General features: G+C 32.7%; 1 protein-coding gene across 3 annotated transcripts; it reads left to right on the top strand.

Annotated features, from left to right (window-relative positions):
• Positions 1-756: 756 nt before the first annotated feature.
• On the top strand, positions 757-11572 carry LOC21407384 (SPX domain-containing membrane protein At4g22990). 3 transcript variants are annotated; one of them, XM_024163201.1, is made up of 12 exons: positions 757-811; positions 5225-5319; positions 5970-6090; positions 6596-6925; positions 7065-7178; positions 7799-8253; positions 9263-9564; positions 9661-9708; positions 9803-9987; positions 10085-10275; positions 11031-11164; positions 11261-11572. In XM_024163201.1, exons 2-12 carry the CDS (start codon positions 5267-5269, stop codon positions 11497-11499), a joined length of 2172 nt encoding a protein of 723 aa, XP_024018969.1. In that variant the 5' UTR covers positions 757-811; positions 5225-5266; the 3' UTR covers positions 11500-11572. The 3 variants fall into 3 exon arrangements, with proteins under 3 accessions (XP_024018969.1, XP_024018970.1, XP_010092755.1); XM_024163202.1 differs by lacking the exon at positions 757-811 and adding an exon at positions 4399-4447; XM_010094453.2 differs by lacking the exon at positions 757-811 and having other exon boundaries at positions 5005-5319.
• Positions 11573-13423: the final 1851 nt, after the last annotated feature.

The raw sequence follows: 13423 nt of genomic DNA, 5'->3' as shown, positions 1-13423 counted from the left end.
TTGATGGTAAAGAGGGAATCATAATTGGTACTAGTCTAGTTTGTTTCTAGAAAGTATAATTATATTTGTTAAAGTATTAAACTATCGTTGGTCCTTATCGTAACAGTTTAAATTTTTAAGATAGATTGATAAACTAACATGATATCAAAACGGGAGGTTCTGAGTTCAAACTTCCGTAATTGCACTCTTTATTCCTATTTAAATTGTCATAATGTATTGGGTTTTTAATAATTAATATATATCGGGTTTAAATATTCACGTGTTGAGTTTTTTAATTAATTTACCCATATGATTGCGTATTGTCCAGCCCACATGTGAGGGAGAGTGTTAAAGTATTAAATTATTATTAGTCCACCTCCTAACAGTTTTAAGTTTTTAAAATGGATCGGTAAATTAATAATGTAGGGAACAAGAATGAAAAGGAAGACGGGGAAGAAACACAAGTTTTTTCCTTGTTCTCTACCACACAATGAAGGTGTTGTTACATGGTTGAGTTTGTAAGGCCTTTCATTCTTCTAAAAGCCAAGTGAGAGGAAGGTGGTAGTGACTCGGTTGGAGTTGATTGGTAGCAAATAACTCTTGAAAAAGTATTTTGTTTTATTCTCAGAACTTATATTGCACAAAGCACTCCCACAAGTGCAAGAATCAACCAACTTCCCCACTCTTCTTCATCTCTAGCTTTTTGTCCTTTCCGCACCGAACTAAACTATTTTACAGCTTTTTGGTTTGAACTTGAAGACAAATTTGACATCCAAAGGAAGATTCTGCAGCTGATGATCATTATTGAGTACTTCATGAGAGTTCTAAAACTGTAAGTATTTTCTGCATGTTTTTTGGTTGTTGGCATACTTGGAAAATTTTTTAAGCTTCACAAGATTGCCCATGTTCACAAACTTAGCCATTGTCATGCAACTGATAAAAAAACTAATACACGAACTGTTTTTGTTTTTTGGTTCTTTTGTTCCTTTGGATGAATAAGAAATCATCTAAGACAAAATAAACAAAATCGAATCAAAATGTGAAGCCCATATGTTACTACTAAAATTTGGAACTCAGATAGTTTTGATTTCCACTTCTATATAAAAATACTATAGTTCAACTGATTCCTACTTCTTCCCTGTGTCAGAAGAATAACTTTGTTTAAGACAATTTGATTTTCTTCATATTTGAATTTATTCATCTATTCTCTCCCTTCTGTCCCCCCATGAATGCGTGTTTAATCCAAATACTCTTATTTTTGCCATGTACACTTTGTGATTTTTGGAATCTGCTAGACTAGATTATTTTGAGCAGACGTTAGACATGTGTGTGTAATATATTATTGTCATTCCCTAACTAAAAATGAATAATTAGTTTCATTTTTATGGAATACAGAAAAAAAAGAGAGAGAGAGGAATAGGACATGGGGTCTAACTGACTTAGATGGGCTCCAACTTTTGGTTTGGAAATTTGCCTCTTGTGTATATAAATCTTAGTTTTCTCAGGGAATTCAACCATATAAAGATAGGATAAATCCCTTATTTAGTTTTGTTTTTTGTTTTTTGTTTTTGGTTTTTTTTTTCAATGTATTGACTTTGTCTAGTTTTAGTAGGCTAATATTTGATCAAGTTTCTTGACTTATAGACAAATGTGACATGGGATAACAAGAAAAGACCTGTATTGAAATGCAACATTTACTTTACTAAGAATTTCTGCGTTACTTCCTTTCCAAGAAATTTTTTTTTTTTTTTTTTTTTTTTTTAAGTCTGCGTTTCTTTCATTCTGTGGCACTTGGACTTTGCCTTAAATGTTAAGCTTAAGCTTAGCTCTGGACCACACCCATTTCAGTTTTGGTTTCCCCAAGTAGACTCATGGCTTTTAACAACAATTTGAAGAAGGGAAAAAAGGAATATCAGAAAAACTTTTTACAATGAGAGGGAAAAAAAAAAAAAAAAGTGCATGCACAAAAAGCAGTTGTATCTAAGACCAGCTTTATTTCCTTTCTAAAATAATGAAGCTAAAGTTACATAGAAATGACAAGCATAAGGCGCAAAAGGTGTCACTTTTCCAAAATGGCGGGGCAGAAAACAATAATAAAAGATGCAGATATTTTGTAACTAGATTAAGATATCGTGCTTGGCTGTGATTTTTCCACTTCCCAAGAGTTAAAACACTCAATCTGATGCGTATCCAAACCACCTAAAAAACATCAAAGTATGTCATTTCTATGTTTATACATGTGTGATCAATGCATATATTGGTGCACATGTTTGTCTTATTGATTGATTGATTGATTGGGGCAAGTTTGATAAAATTTGACTTCAATATTGTTCATGAGTTTGTTTTGGAGGCGAGCTCCTGTCTTTGGTCCTAATTTGTGATGAAGGCTATGCTCTTTATGTTTTATGCTTGTTCCTCTAAAAAAATAAAAAATAAAAAATAAAAAATAAAAAATAAAAAATAAAAAATAGAGGGTGAGTGAGAGAAATATAGTAGCATTCTTGGCAGGAGGGTGGTGCACCACCTGGCTACCTGACCATTAAGTTTCATGCCATCCACAGAGCAAGAGGATTTCTGGAACAAATATGAGATAGGGACGGGGTTCTATGTTGGTTGTGAGGCATTTTTAGGCATGTTCATCTTCGTCTCGACTACCCCGGAGGTTTTGGTCCACATGAGGAATTATGGAGTCATCTTACGGTGTATGCATCAGCCTTAGTAATCGTCGCCGGCACATGTTTGCCAACTACTTGTCATTCCTTTCATTTTCTTTCTCTCGTTTTGAGGAGTCACGCTCTTCTTAGTGTTTTTTTTTTTTTTTTTTTTTTTTTTTTTTTTTTTTTAATTTGTAATGATGATGGTTCTTATCCTCATTAATTTATGGCGTCGTCTCATTTGTTTAGTGTTTGGTGGTCTTTTTCATCCATAAAATTTATTTCTTCGCCCTCCTTTTTTATATTTTTGGTGCTATAGATTTGTTGACACTGGTTGATAGAATTTTTCTATCAACAATAGAGCATTTGTTGAAAAGTCACGTGTGTGTTCGATTTTTAGTGTACCTTTTTAGGTGTTTCCCATTTATAAAGTCCGCTACATATTATTTTTCTTAATGCTTCATTCGAATTTATTGATAGAATTGGTTGTTTATTAGTATCATTTCTCCTATTATAGGGTGGATTGAATTAGTATTTATATTGCTTTTTTCATACTTTATAATATATTTTCCTTTAATATATGTGCGTGTACATTTTATATTCTACCACAATTTTTTATGGAATTACAGAAGTTTCTTCCAACTACATTTTTTCTCATTATTATCGTTTTCATTTTTGGAAACCATATTGTACAATCTTTATAGCCAAAGTGAAAATCCAAAACAAAAAAATAATAATAAAAAAAAGGAGGCAAAAAAAAAAAAAAAGAAGGCAGGATTTGTAATGTGTGCCCACAAGGGATGCATGAACAATGTTAGACTTTAAGGACACTAAAGATATCTAACATCACACACTACTAAAAAAGTAGTGGAATGTGGGTCTGCTATTCATTTTCTATCATAGTGCTCAATACTAAAAAATATTTACATCACTTGTGTTTAACACCAAAACTAATAAAATGTTGGATCCGCATTCTATTATTAGCATGTGGCAGCACTATTGGTAAATTGTAACATTGTTCTTGTTGGGAAAACTAATGCTAACTATTGCGGAATAAAAATTTTTTTCTTTGTGTGTTAAAATAGGATCTCAAACAAAATGCCAACAAAATAAAACAACTAATGCACCAATTAATCAAAATAATCAACCACAAATGAAACACTAATTTTTAGCGTAAAAAACCTTTCAAATTGAGAGTAAAAACTATGAGACCCTTAGACCACTTAAATTTCTTCCACTATATTAATAATGAGATTACAAAGTTTTTCTCTAAAATCAAACTAGAGGCTCACAACAATAATATCATTAAGAAACACTATTATTGGTTCGCCAACAATATAGACATCATCATTAAAGATGAATAATAATAATAACACTAAAGAAAAACTTAAGTCTCACTAAAATAGGAGTACTCAAGAGAGTATTAAAGAGAGGCTAAATGAGAAATCAAGTCCAGTAGATTGGAAGAGCTTACCACAAGGATTCTCTACGTTAAATTTGAGCCGAAACCGATAACGTTTCGCCACAAAATCGTCTTGCACAAGCACGAAAATCCTACTCATTTTCTCTTTCTCTCTCTCCTTTTCTTCCCTTCTCTTTCTCTAGTTTTCTCGGCTACAAGTCACGGCAGCCCTCAATTTCTTTTGTTAATGCTGCACCTGAGGTAAGCTTGCCAGAGCAAGCTTCTTTCACTTTTTTGTTTTGTTTTGTTAGTATTTGTACTTAAAGCCCATTATTCGTTCCAACCCACAAATAAAGCGGAATCCAACGGTTCTAGGACTAATGGTGCTAAGGGCATGTTTCTTCTTAGAAGGGTAAGTGAGTCAATGCTTAGTAAGATAGTCAAATATCACGTGGCTGTATACTCGTTCTCATATATAGAATTTTATTTTCTAACTACATTAACTAAATTTCGCGCGAGATTCAATACGTCTCTCTCTCTCTCTCTCACAACAAATACAGACACTGTCGTTTGCATTAGAACTAGCGTCACGTCTTTATCAAGGATTTTGGAAATCGCATGAAACTTGCAACTTGTTTGGATTATTATTCCCATGTTCTTCTTTTCCTCTGCTTCCACTCCTTTTAACTCAAGACTCTCATAATTAATACGTTATACTGCAACTATATTTTTTTTCTCTCTTCGCTCAGTTCGTCTGGTTGTGTTCGTTGAGGGATAAAGTTAAAGAGAATCTAATTTCAGTTTTTTTTTTTTTTTCTTTTCTTTTCCTCCGTCTTTCTTTAGCCCTCAAAGAGCAAACATTTCTTACAGAGATTAAGATTTCTCTGAATCACCCATTAAGGATTAGGCATTGATGATTGTCGTTAGTGCTTCCTCTACTTTTAGTTTTCATAAGTGGTTCCTCTACTTTTGGTTTTCATACTCTTGGGTGGAAATTAAGTTAGAAATTTCCTTCTGCTGATTGACCAATCAGAGAGGGAGAGAGAGAGGATTAGATTTCTATTCCCTTTTTGTGATTTGCTTCACATTTTGCCACTTCGGCACTTCCCTTTTAAGTTTTAAGGACAGATATTGTGTCCTTAGTCATACTGCGACCTAACTTTTCTGTTCTGTTCTAATATATTTTCAGAGGTTGATAACTTTCTTTCGGCACTTATCTTTTCTTTGACGAATGGTTGCCTTTGGGAAGAAGCTGAGAGAATCACAAATTCAAGAATGGCAAGGGTATGTTTTACTAAATTTTTCTAGAAGCCTATTTTTTTTTTTTTTTTTTTTTTTTTTTTTTTTTTTTAACCCTTTTTTTTTTTTTTTTTTTTTTTTTTTTTTTTTTTTCGCGCGCTAGAAAGGCTACTGAACTATTTGGTGGTGTTGTTTGGGTTGCCTTTCCTTTCCTGTTATTTTATTTTAGTTTTTAAAGTTTTGGTGTGTGTGTGTCCTTTTTTTCGTCTGAAAGTAATGCTAACGATGATGCTATCTGAAATTCTCAAATGAACTTCACAAAAACTATGGATTTCTCCATGTAATATGTTGCAAAAAGAAGGTTTATCAGCCTGGTAAAACAGGATAGTTTTCAGTTGGGATTCTTATTTAGAATTGAGCCTAAAATTTGGCAAACACATTTCTTTGTTAGTCTATAAAATTTCGTACAGAACCAGAGTGGTATCTTTTTCCACGAAATAAATCGTCTATGATTTCCTATGATATTTTAGAGAAACAAGTCTTCTTGTAAGTTGTAAATTAGTTCATCAGAAAGAGGCCTTCCCTTTCTTGGGAGGAGTTTAACAGGTTAATAATCATGCCAAGAAGTGATACTCTTTTTTTATTCCTAAACATGAAATCATTCTTGTATATGTGCTCTTGTTTTTGTATTTCAGATACTATATCAACTACAAGCTCATGAAGAAGAAAGTAAACCGTTATTCGCAACAAATTCAGCTCAGAGCACAAGATCGCCCTCATGTTCTTAAAGACTTCTCAAGGTTGCTGGATAGTCAGGTAACTGGATAACAGATATGAAAATTGTAAATTTTCTTTAGATGCAACTATGATTAGACACCATGATTAGGTGTAGTATAGAGGGGAATACATCAAAGTTTTGCATGGCTTATCAGCACCTTTTGTTTTCTTTAATTTTTCCATAAAGAGTGACTTTTTTTTAAAAAAAAAAAAAAAAAGATCTTTCTACTGATTTAATATGAAAGGAAAATTTCATATTGGTACCTTCAGTTATAGCGTAATTATCTTTTAGTACTTTATATTTTTAATAATTTAGAATTAGTATCCTGTCGTTTTTAGAAATGGTTTTTTAGTATTTTGAGGTTATTTTTTAGAGTGCAAAATGTCTAATCCCTTAAGAATTCACTAAAAAGCGGAGGTAAATAAAAAAAAATTAAGTTACACACTTTTCTTTTTTTCTTGAAAGGAAAATTTTGTCCAACTGTGCAAATACCCTTAAGAATTATAACAAAATAAGGGTCTTTGTTTCATGTCTAATCCTCAGATAGAGAAGATTGTTCTGTTTCTTTTGGAACAACAAGGATTGCTTGCAAGCAGGCTATCGAATCTCAGAGCACAGTATGATGCACTCTCACAGCATGATGCACTCTCACAGCAATCAGATGGGAAAGACATATCAGAAGTACAAGAAGCATACAGAGCTGTTGGAAGAGACCTTTCGAGGCTTCTCTTTTTTGTTGAAATGAATGCTATCGGTCTTCGCAAGATCTTGAAGAAGTTTGACAAACGCTGTGGCTATAAATTTACTGATTACTATGTCAAAACTCGTTCTGATCATCCTTACTCCCAGTTGCGCCAAGTCTTCAAGCATGTGGTAATTATGTGCTATACTATAAGCGCTTTTATTATCAAGTTAGTGACATTAAGTCTTTTCTTTCTTCTTTCAACTTAGTCAAATGTAATTCAGCCAAATTAAAGGGGGGAAAAAAAAAATTTAACGGCCAATATTACAGGGTGTTGGGGCGGTTGTTGGAGCCATATCTCGCAATCTTGCGGAACTTCAAGATCTTAAAGACAATCATGGAAGCTACATCTCTATATATGATCAGCCTGCGTTTTCTCATTCGGTTTACTCTCATATCCATCCAAAGTATTATATGCAATGTTGTTACTCAATTTTAATGCATTCTGATTAGAATAATGCTAGGCATCCCGACTTTCTAATAGCATCTGTGTTGTCTTTCTTTTTCTTTTTCTTTTTTTTTTCATTGGTAGGTGTTTAAAAATTTGTCACGTCAATAAATATTAAAACCTTGCATCTACTAATGGAAAGATGACACTTTGTTGCCACATGAGTTAGTATTAAATATTTGGGATCCTAGCTCTCCTCTTCTGATTTAAGTTGTATTCTGATTTAACCATTCTTAAGTACATACCATGACAAAATAAAAAGACCCGTCTGGAGTTCTTTACCTTGACTTATTTGTAATGCATGCCTAACACTACTGAACATGTAAATTGTGAAGCACAAAACTGAGTCAACAATGTTAAGTTCCAACAAAATTCACAATGCAGTTAGGTGATATGGAATGCATGTAGTTTATTTGTTGATGAGTGGTATTGCGATGGTTTAGCATCGAAATCTTGGTCACATTCATTTTAGTAAATCTGATAAACTTTTTCCTTATTGGTATGCATACTTGGTTACATAAGAAGATGCAATCAAAATGATCTCTTTGATCTGCAGGATCCAATTGTTCATTCCATCAAGGCAGCTGTTGAGAGGTTATCAAACTCAACAAATTTCCTCCACTTCTTGGGAAGGCATGCACTTATTTTCCCAGAGGAGTTGCCAACACCGTCCGAGGAAGATGTCGATGACCAGAGATATCATTTTATATCACTTCTCTTGAACTTGGCAAACACATTTCTATACATGGTCAATACATATATAATTGTTCCAACAGCTGACCACTACTCTCTGACCCTCGGAGCTGCAGTCACCGTCTGTGGTGTAGTGATCGGTTCAATGGCCATTGCTCAGGTGTTCTCATCAGTGTATTTCAGTGCGTGGTCGAATAGATCCTACATGAGACCGCTTGTATTTAGTAGCATCATTCTTTTTGTGGGAAACACCTTATATGCACTGGCTTATGATCTTAACTCAATACAGGTTCTTTTGATTGGTCGGTTTTTTTGTGGGTGAGTATTTATATTTCCTTTATTCCTTAATAGTAACACACTAACACTTACAGTTTATTGTTGATCACTGACTACAGTAATAAGTATTTTTTGTTTTGCCATATGCTTTTACTGGAGTATTGTAACTTGTACTTCTTTAATAATACCTCTGTATCCGTACTTTAAAATGTAGACTATTCTGAATTAAAGAGTAGAAACTAAGCAAGTAATTGAAAAGTTCACAGTGAGCTTAGTAAAAATGAATAAGATTGAATTATGTTTGACAGAGAATTAATGTATGTCATGAAAATTACAGATTGTAAGACAAAATGATTCACCTTAGAAGTCTCCGACAGAATCAACTAGATATAGGCAGCTTGTGGTTTTGATAAGAACCAAGATACAAAAGAAATTAAACTGATTTTGTATTAAAGAAGTAAAACAGAAATAATGGAATACGAGGTAGTTTCAAAGCTTTCAAGAGGCTTTGATCTCTCCCTAGAGACTAAATCGCACTTCAATTCACTAATTCCCTGACTACTAACCTTTCTCCTAATAATACTAACCCCTCTAACAAACTGATAACTAACTGCTTAAGAAAATACAAGTAGCAACAACTAAAAAATCACTTAACCACCTAACTTTCAGTTCCTATCAGATTTGCTCCTCTTTTTTGTTTATTATTCAGTACTTTTGTGCACCATCATATTTATGATAGGGTTTCGAAAATCAGAATCAAGAAAAATTATGAAACTGAAATGTGACAATCTCTTTAGGGGTATTGTTTGTTTAAATTTTAGACCAAGTATGTAAAGAGCAGTGAAGGTTAGCCTAAATACCATGGTTCTCTGTCAAATAATTTATCTTAAACTAGAGTTGCGTATAGAGTACAATAGATTTCTACACGATTAATGACTATGCTCAAAAATATGTTCTTTTTGCTTTTGTTATTCATTTATTCATAATAAATATTCAAGTTTTGTAACACCTTTCAGTAAACAAAGTTGTACTAATTGACAATGTGAAACAGGTTAGGTTCGGCTCGAGCAGTTAATAGGCGTTATATCAGCGATTGCGTACCACTTAAGCTGCGAATGCAGGCTTCCGCTGGTTTCGTCAGTGCAAGTGCGCTCGGAATGGCATGTGGTCCTGCTCTTGCTTGTTTGTTTCAAACTAACTTCAAGATTTACAAATTCACATTCAATGAGGATACCTTACCCGGTTGGTTTATGGCTCTTGCATGGCTTATCTATGTATTGTGGTTGTGGATTTCTTTTAAAGAGCCTTCTCACCAGATTAGTAAAGATCTCACATCACAAGAATCTAATTCTGGTATGTCAACAATATCTCTCCTCTCTTGTTGAACTTCTTTTATTTTCTTTTGAGATTCGAAGCTAGATGAAGTGATGAGATTAACATCTTTCACAGGGAAATCTCCACACATGAGTCAGGCTAAGCTGGATAATAAAGACATTGGTAACGATGGAGATACATTAAAATTATACTGACAAATACATTTTTTTTGTTTTTTATAGGAAAAGCTTTAACTAGAAATGTTTCTTTGGAGCAGGGCAGTTTATAAACGTAGCTGTGGAAAATGGAAGCACACAACCGTTACTAATGCACTCTGAAGCTAATCAACCAGATGAAGATGAAGTCCAAGATTGTGATGATGCTGAACAAAATTCTGAGGAAATCCAGAAACCAGTTGATTCAATTATGTCAGCATATAAATTACTTACACCATCAGTAAAGGTTTATATTTTTTCCCATTTCTAACAAACCTGATATGCTCTAACAATTTTGTACTTTTCTTAATCAGTTAATTTTTAAAAATTGCAATTTTTATCAGGTTCAACTGTTTATATATTTTATGCTAAAGTATGCAATGGAGATTTTACTTGCTGAGTCAAGTGTCATCACTGGCTACTATTTCGTCTGGTCGACAAGCAGCGTGGCCATCTTTCTTGCATGTCTTGGCCTGACAGTGCTCCCAGTAAACATTATCGTCGGCAACTATATCAGCAACATATTCGAAGAAAGGTAATCTCTCATCACCACACACTTTAGTGTTTCATTGTTAAAATGATATTTGGACTTTGTTTCTTTTTATATGCAAGGTAGGCTGGAGTATGCCAAGATTATTTTCTATTAGATTGTTTCATTTTAGTTTTTCTTTTCTGTTTTCATTGACCAAATTCTGGTAATGATAAAATACTTTATTGTACTACAAGGAGTTAAAAATAAACCATGTTGGAACTCTATAGTGATAAATCGTTCTAATTTTTCTAACACTCGACGAATCATAAGAACACATCAACCCATCTAATTTGATTAAAGGAGCCAAAATTTTCACACCATTACACCATCTTCTTAGATTTTAACTAGTTTATGTTTCTGGTTCATGTAATTTTCTTTTCTGTTTTCATTGACCAAATTCTGGTAATGATAAAATACTTTACTGTACTACAAGGAGTTAAAAATAAACCATGTTGGAACTCTATAGTGATAAATCGTTCTAATCTTTCTAACACTCGACGAATCATAAGAACACATCAACCCATCTAATTTGATTGAAGGAGCCAAAATTTTCACACCATTACACCATCTTCTTACATTTTAACTAGTTTATGTTTCTGGTTCATGTAATCTAGTTCAGTTTTATGATCCAAATTTATCTTTCGTTGTTTTTTTATCTGATTCTTAATTTTCTTTTCTCAAATTTGCCCGTTTGCAGGCAAGTTTTTTTTTTTTTATCTGATTCTTAATTTTCTTTTCTCGAATTTGCCCGTTTGCAGGCAAATTCTACTGGCATCTGAAATCATGGTATGCTTAGGCATACTCCTAAGCTTCCATATCTTGATCCCTTACTCTGTGCCTCAATATGTTGGCTCAGCCCTTATCACATTTGTGTCAGCTGAAGTCCTTGAAGGTAATAATTTGTGTCACATCTCAAGTATTTTTTGTGGAAGTTGTAATTTTCTGCTTCAACATGACTCTAAGTTCTAAACTAGTACACCTATTTCAGGTGTGAATTTGTCACTCCTATCTCGTGTCATGTCGTCAAGGCTTTCTCGGGGGACCTACAACGGTGGACTGCTTTCAACAGAAGCCGGTACACTGGCTCGAGTAGTGGCGGACGGAACAATAACACTTTCAGGGTACTTGGGTGAGAGCATGCTCTTGAACATCACCTTAGTCCCTGCATTGTTCATCTGTATATCATCCATTGTTGCCACCTGCTTTACTTACAACTCTCTTTACTAATAACACCTATAACTTCTCTTGGCATAATGTTGTATAGTAATGGTGCTATAGAGCCTCTGAACACTGATGAAGCCAACGGATATTAACTTGAATGCACGTACATGCATGCATATATATATATATATATATATATTATTGTTCGAATAAAATATTTCGTATGTTTATAACCATTTTTCATGTGATTTTTCCTCCACTATAATATTCGTAATTAGAGACGGATTTTAAATTCCATTTAATCTCTCTAATTATATATCTGTCCATGAGTTCCGTTAATTTTTTATTTGGTAATTATGATAAGATCATAAATAAAAAGGGTTATTTGATATCTTATATTACATAGGATATTAGATATGGGATAATATCAATTCAGTGGTAAATGCTACCAAGTTGGATAAATGCTATCATTACATAATATTAACAAGTTTTTAATGGTAACGTTATATAATTTGACAATTCATTGGTAGAGTTAGGATTTTGTTTTAGAAGCATTAGCTCAGAACGTAAAAAGCCTTTCTATTTATCAAAGGAAAATTGTAGAAAATAGGTCTACATTTAAAACTTATAAAAATAAATGGCTAATTTACCAATGTATAGAAATTAATAGACTATTCCTCGTTTTTAATTTTTAATTTTCTAATTTTACCCCTTTCTTGTCATTTTTCTCCTTTCTTTTGGTAAATCTAGGTGTATCCAAGACTTACCAAGTCAGAATCACTTGAAAAAGAACACTAAATTCTGATGGTAAACCTCGAATATACCTAGGAAAAAAATGAAAAATCTAATGGTAAATCCCGGATATAAATGATAAATCAAGGATTTACTAAGAGAGTATTTTTGAAATTTCAGCTAGTTATAAATCCAGATTTACATCACATTAACTTATTTATTAACTTTTCTTATACATTAGCCTATTTCCCTCATTCTCCCTTTATCAAATTACCAACTCTTATACCATTACATAGTTGGAAGCATTACATATTTAGCTTCTTGAATTTTTTGGTGCGTAACCACAAAAAATCAATAAATGTTAGTTTATTCTTGATTTATTATTCTCTTATGCGTTTAGTATGATAAAAAAAAAGAAACAAAATATAATACACTTCAAATAATTTTGATGTGACAAATTTGACTACAAATTATTTGTACATAGCAGAAAATAATATTTGAAAAAGTTGTGAAAAAAAGATGTTTAAGTATTTATAAATGCCACCTTTAATGATATTTTAGCACAAAACTACAAGCATCTTCGGAAAAAAAGATAGCGTGGGGAACATTTGAAAAAGAAAAAAAATTATTTTAACAAGGACAAAATATTTAGAAAAAAATTATCTAACTAAAGACCTGTGTTAAAAGGATCATAGGAATAAATTAGAGAGAAAGGTTTGTTAATGACAGGGCATCATATATAACATTTTGTTAAGGAGGAAACAAAATTTTCAAAAATCTGGGGGGATGGTGGGGCCCACCCTCCCTCCGCCCTGTGATATTATTAGATTGGGAGTAAAAATTGTAAAATTTTGCGATCCTTGTCTACAGGGGTGTTGCTAATCTATACTATTTTGCACTTGATTGCTTCCTAGTTCAGCTTAAAAAATTTTTACTTGCTCGTTAGTTTTTTCTTTTTCTTTTTTTCCTTTTGTGTGTGTGTGTGTGTGTGTGTGTGTGTGTGTGTGTGTGCTTGCTTGGGTATTACATTTTTTTTTGTTTTAAATCTTGTATTTTAAATGTTTCTTATTAAATATTTTGTTCTCTAATCTACCGTTTATTTTTCTCTATGTATTTTTTACCTTTGTTTTGTTTTATGATTGTATATATATGTATATGTATATATATATATATATATATATTTTGCATTTATTGATCTATATTTTCATCATTATGCTTCACTATATAAATGTTATATATTTCCCATTTAAACTTGAAT

Source organism: Morus notabilis, unplaced genomic scaffold, assembly GCF_000414095.1.
Source record: "Morus notabilis unplaced genomic scaffold, ASM41409v2 Scaffold98, whole genome shotgun sequence".
Taxonomy (NCBI): domain Eukaryota; kingdom Viridiplantae; phylum Streptophyta; class Magnoliopsida; order Rosales; family Moraceae; genus Morus; species Morus notabilis.
The sequence above is the reverse complement of the archived record's forward strand: the minus strand, read 5'-3'. Positions and strand labels throughout refer to the sequence as shown.

Coding starts and splice junctions, on each gene's coding strand:
- LOC21407384 (XM_024163201.1), top strand. CDS start 5,267: ATGGTTGCCTTTGGGAAGAAGCTGAGAGAATCACAAATTCAAGAATGG. Junction 5,320..5,969: donor CAAATTCAAGAATGGCAAGG/GTATGTTTTACT, acceptor TTTGTATTTCAG/ATACTATATCAACTACAAGC. Junction 6,926..7,064: donor GCCAAGTCTTCAAGCATGTG/GTAATTATGTGC, acceptor CCAATATTACAG/GGTGTTGGGGCGGTTGTTGG.